General features: G+C 33.1%; 1 protein-coding gene across 2 annotated transcripts in view; it reads right to left on the reverse strand.

Moving 5' to 3' along the window:
* The window catches only part of BRWD3 (bromodomain and WD repeat domain containing 3), a 118,113-nt gene that overhangs the window by 95,469 nt on the left and 8,198 nt on the right, over positions 1-14,446 (reverse strand). For both annotated transcript variants that reach the window (XM_023633968.2, XM_023633969.2), the window contains exons 5-6: positions 10,106-10,256; positions 8,405-8,503 (exon numbers count right to left, since the gene is read on the reverse strand). In XM_023633968.2, the coding sequence (XP_023489736.1) occupies positions 8,405-8,503; positions 10,106-10,256 (250 nt within the window). The remainder of the gene's footprint in view (positions 1-8,404; positions 8,504-10,105; positions 10,257-14,446) is intronic.

The following is a 14,446-nucleotide window of genomic DNA, read 5'->3' on the forward strand; positions in this document are numbered from 1 at the left end:
CATGAAGCAGTTGTAAAATATCATAACAACCCCCTCTTTGAGTGATTACTGCTTTCTTACCAATAACGCCCCCAGACTCATTTTGCTATTTTAATTTATTACTAGAGGGAGATACCCAATTTCTAAACTGCCCTGTTTCATGACAGCACCCTATCTCTAGTTAATCCCCACTTCTCTCAATCTGCCTCAGAAGGAGCCACCAACCCAGAATTAATCCTGGCTTCCTTCAGACCCTCCTCAGAATTCTTCAGTAGTAAACCAAAACTTAAAAAAGACACTTCCCTCCTCCCTCTTATCCAGAGGCCTTCTGTGATTCCTAGAGAGTGTAACTCCCTCACTATGAGTCAATAAATCTGATTTTGTCAGGCTTGTTCCTGGTGGTCTCTGGTTGACAAGTCTTTACCAAGGTAAATTATTTTGAATTGCCCTACAGATTCAGCAGTTTAGTACTGACAAAAGCCCTCCCACCCGGAAAAAAAATTTTCTAAGCCTAAACCAGAAAATCACTAACCATAAGAGATTCTCACTGCCAAGAAAGATGAATACCTCACTGAATTCTACTGCTCATATCACGGGAAATATCTGATCAGTGATGCTAAGTGATATAGTACTTAACCAAAGCCAGGCAAGTGCTGTATGTGCTGGGCGAAAGAGGGTATGATCAACTTGGCATCAAGATCCAGATAAAACCAGAAGCATACAAATTGATGATATTAACCGATTTTTAATACAAATGAGTCACATAACTCTTGAGAAATTTTATCTGTCACAATCTAATAATATGCTATACATAGTGTTGATGAAATCCTTGTGTAATTTTCTAACTTTTAATTTTTAAACTTTAATACAGATTATATAAAAAATAGAACGTTTCCAATTCTTCCATAAATAGCATTGAAAGATATACTGAATTAATTCTTTTAACCACAGGTCAAGCAAACTTCACATCCATCGAAGCCATAAACAACCCAGAGAGTTTAAAGGCGCCTCGTTACCAATAATGCTTTGGAAAATAGCAGGTCTAGGTATTTTAAAGAATAATCTCAACCCAACTTTGCTAGGTCAGCCTTGTGAGGGACATGAAGGACAAAGGACACAATTACCAAAATCACATTCTAGTATGATGCCTATAGGATCAATAAGTAATGTTGGAAAATCCACTAAAGTAACTACAAAATAATGAAGCAAGTTTTTAACTTCTAAGAAACAGTAGTTACACTCCTACCTCAAAGACAAACCTCAGGAATGTGAGGGTGGGGTGGAGAATGAAACGGGGAGAGGGATGCTTTCAGCAAAAGCTTAAGACTGAATCAAAAACAGTACCAGGCTCAGCCAATAAACTGCTAACCAAGTAACAGTTTTAAGGCTTTATACACACAAAGCAGAAAGGACTATTGTTCACAGAACAAGCTTCTCGTAGCATGCCCATCACCATCAATATCATCTTCAAATACAAAGTTTCTCAGAGAACAAGTTGTATTTAAAAAGGGCTAAAATAATCTTGGATTAGTCTTTTCTCTTTTACAAAAAAGTCACTTGGTCAACATCCGTAGCTTCATTTTTTTAAAATTTTAATCAAAAATAGAATAATAGCATACATGCAACCTTCTGATTGGTTAAAATGCAGTTGAACGTATCAGCTCCTGTAAGTAGAGAGGACAACAACAGACTAAGAAAATACTCTGTCAAGAACACTGCAGGGGTTGGCCCAGTGGCACAGTGGTTAAGTTCACACATTCTGCTTCGGTAGCCTGGGGTTCGCCGGTTCGGAACCTGGGTGCGAACACGGCACCACTTGGCACGCCATGCTGTGGTAAGTGTCTCACATATAAAGTAGTGGAAGATGGGCACGGATGTTAGCTCAGGGCCAATCTTCCTCAACAAAAAGAGGAGGATTGGCAGCAGATGTTAGCTCAGGGCTAATCTTCCTCAAAAAAAAGGAACCCTGCAAAGTGACTGAAGAAATTCAGTGTCAATTCTAGATTTACAATGACTAGAAATGTTTTCTATGTGTAGCCTGCAGGGTTTCCCAAAAAAGATCTAACAACTAAACAAATTAATATAAAATCTTGAAAGATGCCAGGAAAAGAATAAAAATGAATTTTAATAAAACCTGAAAACTGCAGCAAAAGCACAAGAGAATTATTTCTTTCATGGGTTTGATGCTACTATGGATCAAAATATGTCTCTGAAATCTTGACCACACAGAGTAACAGCTTTACAGTCTGTAAGGCTGATGCCATTCCTACCCCCATAACACCCATCCACAGTACAGTTTAAATAACACTGTTAAGTCCTACAAACTATTGATATTCATGGTCATTGAAAGTTTTATTGCTAGGACAACATTAAGTGAGATATGGTAAAGACACAGTATTTCTAATTCCATTCAGCCTTTCTGCCAAGTTCACTTAATATAATTTGAGAATAAATATCATAAATCTTTATTTTACTATCTTCTTCTAAACGATTTAACCTGATTTGGTTATTATACACAGATGTTTTAGACTGCCTTTTCCTTCAACTAAACAAATTCAAAACTGTTTACAGATTCCTTTTATGAACTGTAAATATAGAGTTCTATTTCTACCTGGTACTAAGTAAAATGTATAGAACAAATACTAAAAGATTATTTTAAAATACTTTGGTCTATGTTGAAAGAAAAAGCTAAAGGAATGACAAAGAATAATGATGAAAGGAAAAGAATGTTCATAATAGGATTAAACCAAGAAATTCTTTTTTCGTTATATTTTATATGATGATACTAAGGCTCATATAATAAAATCTGTTTTTTTAAATAAAAAAATTAAATTAAACCTAATATTAATACAATATTAATTCCAGAAATTAATAAAAGGGGCTAGAAACTCATATGAGCAGTATAAAACCATATAAATGTCTTTAAAAGGGATGCTTCCATTTCCATGTGGCAGCAATTATAGCACTTCCATTCATTTAATATTTAGTGAGCACTCACAATGTAGCACACACAAAAGATACTAAGTTTATATTCCAGTTCTAATTACTTGCAGGTGTGACAAAAATCCCTTGCTCCTCTCCAGATATGTAAAAGTAATGACTTTGGGAGCAACTTGTTTCATGCACAATGATATGAGTACAAAAAGGAGGAAGGTGGTTAAGTCAAGAAAAGCAGGCAACAGAAAGCAAGGCCTGGCAAAAGTGTGATCCATGGGCAAGAGATAAGAACCACACAAAATTAGAGTGAGGATGACAAATATTCCTGGCAGAAACCCAATCACTCAGCCAAATAAAAAGTTTAGATTAAACTACTTTCTTTCAATTTACATTTACATACTAACAAGAGGCAGGTTTCCCACCTCCAAGTGAATTCTGGATTTAAGTGTGACATATAACCATACAATGGCCAAGAAGTCAAATGCCAATCAATGATAAATGGAAGCTTATGGCAACATATAAACATTAATTTGGCTACAGAGTTAATGCAAACCTCCTGAGCATATACAGTATAAATTACAGGCCTACTATGTACATTACAGGACACTGCTATATGTCAATTGTACTAAAAGATAAAAGGGGGAACAAAAAGTTTAAGAATAGAATCTTAACGCATCATGCCCTTGACTCAGTTTAGAAATGTAAGTATGTACATTTGTTCCTTGGGTATAATGTCAGTCTCTAACTCAAATGAACAAGGCATCTTGCTGCCATTTCTACAGATAATTTTATAAAAATTGTTTAGAATATGATAATGTAAGAAATTGCTGAAACCTTTACCATAACAGATAATAGCTGAAATACTAGTTCTTCCAAATATTCATTTCAAACAGACATGAAACAGACTTTTAAAATTACTTCTGTACTGACAAACTAGCTCAGCAGCAGAGTTGTGTTTGCGTGAAATTTTATTTTCAAGTTTTAGTGTAACTACTACAAAGTTTCCAAAACAAATACTAATCTTTAAAGAGATGAAAAAATAACAATACATAGTCATTATAGTGCAAGATCTCAAATAATACTACAAATAATAATTACATATGTCCCAGAATTTCTTTGAGTGGCATCAGGTATTAATACTGTTTCCAATTTAGTTCAGTTTTCTTCCTCTGATTTGATTTAGGCACAATGCAAAACCAATTAGATTAGTCAATCATACAGCTAATTAAATGGCATGACTGGAGCTTAGACCTATAATAATATGAATATTATAGGCATCTCTGCTTTTGCCCTATAGGAATTTGGAAATTCACCCTTAGTAATTTAAAGAATTACAGTAGTTACTTTGGAGAACGGAAACTGGGAATTAACTCCCAAATTCCATCCACATGTTCCCTCACCTCCATTTCATTAAATTACTAAATAATATTGTTAAGTGCATAAAGGATGGTGAACATTTGAATAAACAAGCCAATATAGTCGAGAGTCTAGATAAGGTCAGAATTTACTGTTTTGGGCCAAAGATAATTACAAAATTTTCATTGGAAAGAAATGGCACAATGTGATTTTTGAAGAGAGAGACTAAAATCAAAATAGGAAAAGCTAAAAGTAGTTTCTAAGTACAAAAACAGGTAAAATTTCTGGTTAAATTTGTAAAATGAATCATTACTCAATACATTATTACCAAATTATGCACCTATCCAGAAAGCTACTTACTGTTTTCTATATTGTTCTAGATCTGCACTGTCCAATATAGTAACCATTACCATATGTGGTTACTGAATGTCAAATTACTTAAAATTCCATAAAAATAAAAATTTAGTTCCTCAGATACAATAGTCACATGTGGCTAGTGGCTACTGTTTCAGATATCACAGGACAGAACATCTCCATTATCACAGAAAGTTCTACTGGGTAGCACTATTATACATAAAATATCAGTTAAAATGAGCCCCAAGAAATAACTGGCATAATTCCAACTATAGTCGATAAAATAAGACAATGGGACATATCTATTTATGATAAAAATTCTATGCAAAGTAGGAACAGAAGGGACATCCTCAAACTGATAAAGGGCATCTATGATCATACTTAATAATGAAAGATTCTCTGCTTTCTCCCTAAGATCAGGAACAAGGCAAGGATGTCCAGTCTCACCACTTCAATTCACCATTGTACTTGAGGCACTAGCTGTTCAAGAACACAAGAAAAAGAACTATAATGTGGAAAATATTAGAAAGGAAAAAGTAAATCTGTCTATTTGCAGATAACATGATCATCTATGTAGAGAATCCCAAAGAATCTCAAAAAACAAAAGCTATTAGATCTAGTTAGTGAATTTAGTAAGGTCAATATACAAAAGAAAAAAAAAACTGCTTCCACTTACTATCAGCAAACAACTGGAAATTGAAATTTTAAAATAAACAATTTAAATAGCACCAAAAACCATGAAATTTTAAAGAAAAATTTCACAATAGATGTGTAAGACCTGTACACTGTAAACTACAAAACACTGCTGTGAGAAATTAAAGAAGATCTAAATAAACGGAGAATTTTACTATATTCCTGGATTGGAAAGCTCAATGTTTTTAAGACATTAATTTTCCCCAAATTGATCTACTATATACTATGTACTACAGATTCAATGTAATCCCAATCAAAATCCCAGTTGCTTTCTTTGCAGAAATTGAGAAGCTAATTCTAAAATTATACCTTGCTGATGGGAATACACAATAGAATAGCTACTTTTGAATAATTTGGCAGTTTCTTAAAAAATTAAACCTGAACTTACTGTATGATCCAACAATCCCACTACCTATTTACCCAAAAGAAATGAAAACAGATGTTCATGAAAAGACCTGTACAAGAATGTTTACAGTAGTTGTATTTGTAACTGCCAAAATCTGGAACAACTCAAATGTCCATCAATTGGTGAATGGACAGATTGTGGTATATCCATACAATGGTACACTACTTGGTAACAAAAAGCAACAAATTACTGATACATGAAATGACACGCATGAATCAAAAAAGTATTAGGTCCAAGAGAAATCAGACACAAAAGGCTATATGGGTATGATGTCATTTAGATGACATGCTAAATAAGGCAAAAGTACAATGACAGAGATTAGTGGTTTCTAGTGGTTGAGGGACAGGTAGGAGACTGACTGCAACGAGGCATGAAGGAAATTTCGGGGCTGACAGAAATGTTCTATATTTTTACTGTGTGGGTGATTATACAAATATATACATTTCTCAAAACTCATTGAACTGCACACTTAAAAAGGGAGAGTTTTATGTGAATCTTTGACATAAAAAATAAATGTAATGTGGCTAATCCTCTATCTTTGGAGCTCTATAAGTGTAGATCTGTTAGAACAAGTAAGTATGGTGACATCTGACCATGAAATGGTTTAGAGATAGACTGTTTGGAGGGCAAGCAGTGCAACTCATGGCAGTCACATATTTCTCTGGGCTTTGGGTTTCTGCTCTAAACAGGGGTTTACAATCCAGTTTCCCAAATCTGTTCCCAGCAAACTTTCAGAATGTCACAGGTATCCTGGGAAAAGAATTTCCACTGTCAAATTAGTTAGGAAATGCTCCCCATCAGGTGATTAACAATGCCTTTTAGCATATGAAAGGCTCTGAGTAGTCCTACACAGCATTCATTTTTTCCCGTATTTTTTAAACTCATTGTTTCCCACATTTACTTGACAAAGAAACCATTTTATCAAGAAATAGTGTTGCTAAAATTCTTTCTAATCCTAAAATTCTTTGAAGAAACTTTCAAGATTTACCTTAAGTTTTATTTTCACTGGAAAAGTAAAAAACATTGATTTTTAAAGCGGCTGTGGAGAACTGTAGCCCACAATGACAAAACCGTGTCAAATCACAAATTTAAAAAGATTTCTTCTTCATCTTGCTTACTTTCCTAGTAAACTACTTTGAGCTTTCATCAGGTTCTGAATTCTAAATATCCTAAACTTAAGGATCTTAACTGGTATATACTACACAAAAAGACATGATTGAATTATCTCTATTCTAACAGCTCCTCCTCAAATAACAGGGCAGATTTAAGGCGTGAAAGCATCAATGCCAGGGTCTAAAATTCCTAAATAATTACTGTAAGAACAACAAAGTGATTTAAGGGAGAATGTAAAGCATTTACTGCACAAAATCAGCAGAAGTTTGAATTTTTGTGCATAGTTAAAAGACTTTTTGAAAAGGGAAGAAAGAATAAAGAAAGATTGAAAAACTAACACTTCAAAGGCTAATAGTGCTTCACCTGTGACCACTGAAGGACATATAAAGCATTACAAATAATGTTGTGTGGCGAAAAATATTCTATCTTTTGAACATAAATAAATGCATGACTAATAAAAGCTATCTCAATCCAATTCAATAAATTAATTATGAATAAAGCTTTAAGGAAAAAGTGAACACTGGAAAATTCTGAAGGGCAGATGAACTAACTCTAAAAACAAAAAAAGAAGTGAAAAAGACCAAGTTCAATTAGACCTAATCCAGTAGTGTACTTTTCCCCAGTAATATACAAGCTATGGAAGAGTACTGTTGGCAATATACATTAAAGTACCCAATTTACCTTAATAACCCTTATGAATCTAAATATCTTTTAAAATTACTTCTAGCCTAAATTTATTTAACCTCAGGGTAAATAAGTTCTATAAGCTTATTACATAAAATTGAAAAAAAGTATTATTTTTCAATTTAAGGCAGATACTCTAGGCAATAGGCACTATATGAAATAACAATGTTTTAGAAGAGTGAGAAACTAGGGAAGTAGAGTGGCAGTTACTCATCTAGATGCTTGGTTTTGTACCTTCTTTGTAAGAGTTAACTTTAGTATATATGCTTTTGTAGCTAGATCTCCTTGGGAACCACTACTAGTATTTCTTCATAATGGTCTGATCAGAGATGTCCCAGAAAAACTCTGAATCGGACATGTGAATTTTAGTAAACTATAAGTGGGACAAGTGATTTTTCATTTTAATAAAGACATATAAAATTTATTACATCATTATAAATTTGGCAAGCAGATATAAGCAGAATGTACTTTTGTTTCCTTCTGAAAGCAATCTTTACATAGTTTCCTGTAAAATTTTTGAGCTTAGCACATAGATATGTAAATAGACATTCATACGGTTAAAAAACACCTGTAGCACGTAAAAAAAGAAATGCTTCTGCTAAGAAAAAAGAAAGAAAGAAAGAGAGAGAGAGAGAGGAAAGGAGGAAGGAAGGAAGGAAGAAATGAAATAAAGAAAACAAGGTCACCTTTTATAAAACCATGATTATATTTGCTTAAAGTAAAAATGCTATAAAATATCTGGACCCACCATGAAACTCCTCAAGAATGTAAGCAGTTTGTTTATACTTGGAATTTAATTCTGGTACCTATTTTTGGCTTTATAATGAGTTCAGGAAGGAACAAATCAAGAATATGTTTATAACTCACATGGACATTACTCACCCACGTTTGGAGGTTTCACATAATTTACAGGTAGTTCTGGAGGTCTGCCTCTATGTAGAGCTGCAAAAGCAGACCCATTCCATAGTGTACTCTTACAGTCTACAGAAAAAGATTCAAAAGTCAGTCAAGGAATAGAACAGTGTTCGTTTGTCTTTTTTTAACTATACCTCAGAGGCAAATGTCTATTTTCAATTTCAGAATACATTTTTAACTATTAAAACACCACAATAAAAAGTAACATGCAGAGGCCAGCCTGGTGTCATAGTGGTTAAATTTGCACGCTCCACTGGGGCGGCTCAGGGTTCACAGGTTCAGATCCTGGGCACAGACCTAAACATCGCTCATCAAGCCATGCTGTGGTGGCATCCCACATACAAATGGAGGAAGATCGGCACAGATGTTAGCTCAGGGCCAATCTTCTTCACACACACACACACAAAAACAAAGAAAAACAAACAAAAAAGTAACATGCATAAGTTTAAATGTGTTATAAACCATGTTATGACTGGTAAACAGCAACACCTTAATATATCACCAGAATAATTTATTTCTGTGCTGATCTAGAACTAAAGCTTCCATTGTACATATATTTGAATCGTATGTAATTATGCCATGGATTAATAAGGTTTTAAGTTTACATTGCTCCTTCTTGATCTTTAGGCTTATACACATCTACTCGTATAAAACTGTATAAGCAAGGATATGACTACAGCACAAATATGCTGGGTAAAATTCAGAATCATTTATACTTGTTACATGCTCATGCTATGGAATGCCTGCCAATTGTGACACAACAGGTTTCAACATTGCAAATCAGATGATAACCAACTATAAATAGTTGTGTTTTTTGTCTTTTAGGTTTATGTCAAAAAACTCAAGCAAATATGAAATATTCCTAATAATTCAACTTTGAAACAAAAATATTCTACTATTCTCTTGAAAGCATCCAAATTAACTGAATAGGAGAATTTCCTTAAATGATAAAATGAGATGTTTAAAAACCGGTATGATTTATTCAACTATTTATCTTTGTGAATTAGGATTTTTAAAAACATTATAATAAAATTAAACATAGAAATAAACTGGTTGCTAGACCTGAAGTATTATTCACTAAGAGGCATCATTAACACCTAATCTCACATTTTTATGTTCATAAAATACTACTTTATATATTACATATATAGGGGTTCCGTGTAAAACTTTGGAGAAAATCTGTAAAAGCCTGAGAAATAGTGGAAGAGAGAAGCTGTTATTGAACAGTCACTGACGGGTTGATATTTTTGTCTAAATATTTTCAATTATAAAAATTTTTACGTATCATCATTTTTATTTACCCATTATGAAATATACAATGTGATTAGGATAATATCAAGACTCATAACAATTAACATTAAAATGTAATGAAAGAATATCTTAAGCATTTATACTATAACTAATAGAGTAGTGATCTTTTGAGATCTCTATTCCACAGGATTACAAAGAGATTTTATATTCTTTACCTCTACAGTATCACTGTTTTACGGAAAAGGGCTCCTTTTTAGGCCTCTAAAAGATTACTTGTAAACTAAGAACAAAAACACAAGATTGGCAAGATAAGAAAAACTAGAAGAACATTAGTATTTAGAAAAGCATGGGAACATTTACTTAACATAAAAATATGCTGCTCTCCACTCCCTCTTATTAAAACTGTGAAAATCTTACCTTTGGCATCCCTTAACAGAGACTGCCGACCAACACCTAGCAATGTCTGCACCCCAGGAACGCTCTGAGGGATCTCCTTATCTAGTAAGGGACCAATCCGCTCACAAATTTTAAGGAGGTAGTCTGGAGGAATGTGTGCATTGGCTGCCACCTAAAAAGCATACATAAAACACAGGAAAACAAATGTGGTTTAAAGGCCTTAATCTATTCCATTACCAAACTGTTCCATCACGGAGCAAAGTACAATTATAAAATATGGAATCAAGAAAATAACATTTAAAATATTTAATATTTAAACTAAACTTAAGAAACAGCTACAAAAATTAAGCACATTTAGATGACATAAGATTTAAATGACACAGCACTCTAACTTACTTTTGCATGCCTTGATTAAATCATTTGCCTAGCTGTTAATCTTAGGAAATAAGTATTACAAAACAGCAAAAGTCAGCATGTCTAAAATTAAAGTACAAAGATGACAGGTCAACTCTACCAGTACTCAATTTATTCAATAATGATGAACTGATAAAAAATCAGAGGCTCTAGATTCTATACCAATGTTAAGAACGCAAACAAAAAGTATTACTTACACCAAACTTTCACCTAAGTCCCTTTAGGATTAACAGGACACATTTGCTTAATAAAGCACAACTGTTTTTCCTAAGAAAGTTAACTAATTTCCAAAATAGTATCAAATTAATGATTTTATAAATATCATGCCCTAAACAACTATGTGCTCAAAGTTCATTGCAACATTAACTCATTTTTAAAACACACAAGTAAATTCCTGAAGATGGTTAACATAGGTAGATAGTGATGAGACAATAAAACAACAAAATTTTTCATTTTTTATCTAAGCTAATGTTCAAGTCCCTGATGTGTTTCATAAATACCTAATTATTAAAACAGTAAGCAGAGAAAACTAGAATATTAAAAATGCTTAGATAAAAAAAAAATCTACATTCTCATCCTGACATAAGGTCCTGAAATCAATCTATTTCTGGCTACAATGCCAATTTTAATAATATTTTATATAGAGAGAGAGGAGAAAAATATAAATACATATGTCTATCATCACATACAATACAGAGAACCACCACCAGGTCAAGAACAATACAACACAAAAGAATAATTTTGTAAAATCATTCCTAATGATTACCATGAGAGAAGAGATTGTGTGTTCTCGATAAATATTTGATCATCAAATCAATGATGAATAGAAACCAAAATAAAGTCTATTTATAAGCAATATCACATGAATACATAGAGGAAAAATTGTAGATTCTCACATTTGAGTGCCTTTTCTTGTTTTCTTAGCAAACAGGTCAAAGAACTACAATCCAACATGTATTCAGAATTCTAGGAATAAGTGATTCTATTGTGATTTTTAAAAATTATTTCCCGCCAATTATGTTTTGTAAGTCCTTACAAAAACCAATTTTAATCTACCAAAATAAGCACAGCCTGGGGTCCAGCCCAGTGGTGCAGCAGTTAAGTGCACATGTTCCACTTTGGCGGCCTGGGGTTCACCGGTTCGGATCCCGGGTGCAGACATGGCACCTCTCATCAAGCCATGCGGTGGCAGGCATCCCACATATGAAGTAGAGGAAGATGGGCCCGGATGTTAGCTCAGGGCCAGTCTTCCTCAGCAAAAAGAGGAGGATTGGCAGATGTTAGCTCAGGGCTGAGCTTCCTCAAAAAAAAAAAAGTACAGCCTGGGCAACTGTCACAATGCTCAGGAAGAATGGCAACTTAACCTGCTTACTGTATTATCTGCATCTACAAGGTTTAACTTCTGAATGGGAACAAAGGATCAAGCAAATTCTCTCAGTTATTTCTCACATCTCTAGTTTTTTTCTCAAGCAAATAACTATATAGAAGTATCTTTCAGTAAAATATACAGGTAATATTAAACCCAAAGCAGCTGATGTTTCCATCTAAAAACCATTTCTTGTTATCTACAGACACTGATATCCTAAAATCCTAATTTGTAATTCATTCCCTCTGTATTAGGGCATTTCCTAAACATGCCCACATGAAAACATAGTTAATACCCCTAAAAATATATATCTCAAAGAAAATACTTAAATATTGCATATTAAGATCTATAATAACTTATGCCATTTTCCCCCCCAACACTGTCTTGGATAAACTGGGCTTCTGATATCAGTCATTACTTTTTAATCAAGTAAATGCTATATGAGTCTTTTCATAGGATGGTAGTTGATGTCTTTACTGGCATTTTCTTTTCTAAAAATTTTCTTTTCTTCATCCTATTACCATCTCAAGAGTTATTCACCTGTTACAAAAATCTAAGTAACTATCCAAGAAATTGCAATATATCCAGCAATATATAATCCAGAAAATGGGAGTTCTCTTATATGAATTTTTAGAATTATCCTCTTACAGAAAATCTGTCAGAATTATATCTTAAACTGACATCTTAAGCCCCCTGGCTACTTCATTTCATAGAAACAATGATGTTTGATCTTCAGCTAATTATATAAAATTTTTTTATCAATTCTTCACTAATAATTTAAAACTACAAAATCATTAAACAACTAAAACAAGGCTTATCTAATCCCAAATTCTCCCCTTGAAGATTTGTATTGTAAACTATTAAATAAATTTCACAAGTTTGATTTTCACCCTACAATAGAAAATTGCTCAATTTCTAAGTGGTCCCATTCAGACAGTCCATTCCTCTGAAATCAAAAAAAATTTGATTATAAAACAGTACTAGAGAAACACAGAATCTATCAACACAATAATAAAAATACTTTTGAGTTTAAACATGATAGTTTCTCTTTTTTAAACAACACTAACAGGCTTCCAGACTATATCAGCGTACTTCTTGCAATAATAATTTCTTCTAAATCAAACTTCAGAACTTATAAGTGGTAGTTAACATTTACTTCAATCCATTTACTTTGATTAAAGCTGGAATTTTTTAAAGGCGATCTTTTTAGGCATAAGCACTCATCTATCCTCAGTAATTATTTTTTAAGTTTTTAAAATTCTACATTAGAATTATGTATGAATACAATGTAATATATAATAAAATGTATTATTAAAAGTATGTATTTAAAATATTCTATGAAATTTGTGACTTAATGAGTCACTTTTCAGTTAAAGTTCAAATATTCTAATTTCAGTTATTTAGCCATATTTCTCTTTCTGAAATATAATGCCAACAAGTAACAGGACAAGTGCTTTCAGATCTGCAGAAGAAAAGTATTCTCTAAAAACAAACTTCAAGAGTATAAGATAAACTTCTATGTTATTCTAGAAAACAGCTCCAAAAAGTTAAATTACAGAATCCCTGAATTGGAAGGATCCTTATACATAATCAACCTAACTCCACATTTTACAGTAGGAAAAACAGATCCAGAAAAGTGAAGTCCAATGGTCACAAGGAATGAATCTGGGTCTCCTTGCCCACTGCTCTATTACTGTCCTAGTAGGGCAGTTAAAAAATTATGAAGACAACACAAAGACTGCAAAAAGTTAAAACTATAAATTTGAATAAACTGAAATAAATTAAATGAAACCTAGAATATATACCTTCTTGGTAGGAAGATTGGCTGACCTAAAGAGAAAATCAAACTGAATTATCACACATCAGAATCATGACAACTGAGAAGACCAGAGGGCTCACTGAGATGATCCTACTCATCATAATTAGTTAAAAGGAGTCCAGCTGGGCACTGAATAAAATGCAAAAGGCACCTAATCTCAGGGGGCCAGGCCTATACCAAGAACTATATTTGAAATACTAATTTTCAAATGGCAATGATATCATTTTTACTTTAGCTTTTAGAAATAATACGATCAGACAAGTAACTCTAAAACACAAAACAGAGAATTGTTTATGTGTTTTGTTTTCTAAGATCATGCCTACACAGGTAAAAAGAATAATCAAACTGGGATCATATGCTTAAGAAGTAAAAGGCAACATTTTATCTAAAAAAATTTTTATATTTTTTTTGGTGGGGGAGATAGAAGAAGTACATACAGAAAATTAGTCGCATGATTTTTGATATTTAGGGACAGAAAACAAAACAGATGTTGAAAAATATAGCAAGGTTTTAAATACATCGATATAAGTATAGTATAGAGACAAGCATGGTACTCTGAAGTCTGAGAGCCTGGATTATTCAGGCTCTAAAATTTACTAGCTGTTACTCTTTCTGGCAGTGTGATACAGTAGAAAGGACCTAGATTTGAATTTTTCCAGGATCCTCAGTTCCTACTTTCTTGACCTGAAAAGTTACGCCGTCTCTTTGAGCCTGAGCTTCCTTAGCTGTAAAACAGGGAGTAATGATAACCACCTCATATGAT

The sequence above is a fragment of the Equus caballus genome, chromosome X (assembly GCF_041296265.1).
Source record: "Equus caballus isolate H_3958 breed thoroughbred chromosome X, TB-T2T, whole genome shotgun sequence".
Classification (NCBI taxonomy): domain Eukaryota; kingdom Metazoa; phylum Chordata; class Mammalia; order Perissodactyla; family Equidae; genus Equus; species Equus caballus.